The sequence below is a fragment of the Antrostomus carolinensis genome, unplaced genomic scaffold (assembly GCF_000700745.2).
Source record: "Antrostomus carolinensis isolate BGI_N321 unplaced genomic scaffold, ASM70074v2 scaffold25281, whole genome shotgun sequence".
Classification (NCBI taxonomy): domain Eukaryota; kingdom Metazoa; phylum Chordata; class Aves; order Caprimulgiformes; family Caprimulgidae; genus Antrostomus; species Antrostomus carolinensis.
This window is the reverse complement of record NW_010292416.1, coordinates 9577-10578: the sequence shown is the minus strand read 5'-3', so window position 1 is coordinate 10578 and position 1002 is coordinate 9577. Positions and strand designations below refer to the sequence as shown.

At 56.7% G+C, this 1002-nt stretch overlaps 1 protein-coding gene across 1 annotated transcript in view; it reads right to left on the bottom strand.

Annotated features, from left to right (window-relative positions):
* Positions 1-787: 787 nt before the first annotated feature.
* The window catches only part of SLCO2A1 (solute carrier organic anion transporter family member 2A1), a gene marked incomplete at its 5' end in the record, with an annotated part of 8712 nt that continues 8497 nt past the window's right edge, over positions 788-1002 (bottom strand). Inside the window, one exon of the mRNA XM_010176966.1 lies at positions 788-969. Within this exon, the coding sequence (XP_010175268.1) occupies positions 788-969 (182 nt within the window). The remainder of the gene's footprint in view (positions 970-1002) is intronic.

Below are 1002 nucleotides of genomic sequence, written 5' to 3'. Positions count from 1 at the left end.
TGAGGCCATTTCCTCTTGTTCTAGGTTGATGATTTAGGCAGGGTACAGGATGATTTGGGCACAGGGCTCTATGCAGGCACTGCTGACCTTCCTCTGGCTGACGAACCAGCGCTGCCTGCCTATTCTGCACCATCCTTCTCTGCCACCATTTCTTCTCCTTTGCCAGTGAGGGATGTGCTCAGCGTCTGCCAGGATGTGACCTGCAGGCATCTCCACCACCTGGGGCCAGCTCTCAGCAAAGCACCGCAGTTGGAAAAGTGACCATTATTTATTTAAAAAAAAAGAGCAACAAACCCCAAAAAGTTCAGCAATAAACCCCTAGTGATAACTTTTCTCAATACGTGTCGGGTGTCCACTCTGACCTCTGTAATGGGGCAGCCCCACAGGGTTGGCAGCCATCTCCCCTGCTCCTGTCCCAGCAAGGAGGACAATACCCAACTGGAAACATCACGCTGGAGCGAGGACCATTGCACACAGCACACACTTCTCTGGGTATGTGGGATGGGGCTGCACTCCAGCCCCCACCTGCCTTCTGCTCCAGCTGGTGGGGGGCTGCCCCCTCCCCAAAATGATGGGCAAGATGTGGCTGCAGAGCCTGGGATGAGCTGGTCCCAGGATGGGGCTGGCATGGAGTGTCCCTCACCGAGAGCATGGTGGTGCCATGGGCTGCAGGAGAGGAGCTCAGAGCTGCTGAGGTGAAGTCACTCCCTTAGAAGGAAAAACAAACCCTAAAAAGACAAAGTACTGGCAGTGGGTAATGGGGGTGCGGCCTCAGTCCTTGGGTGGGCTACACCAGCCCCGCCGCCTTCTCCTGCACGTTGTATTCCTTGCTTCTCTTCACCTTCCAGCTGATGAGGGCAAGGAGGACGGTGCCCACCACCTTGTAGCCCACCTGCAGCCCCAGGTATCTGTCAGGAGAAGAGCAGGGAGATGCTGTGTCTGGAGGTGGCACCTCCAGCTGGCACCAGGCTGAGCTGGGGACCATCCCCCTGGTCATCCCTG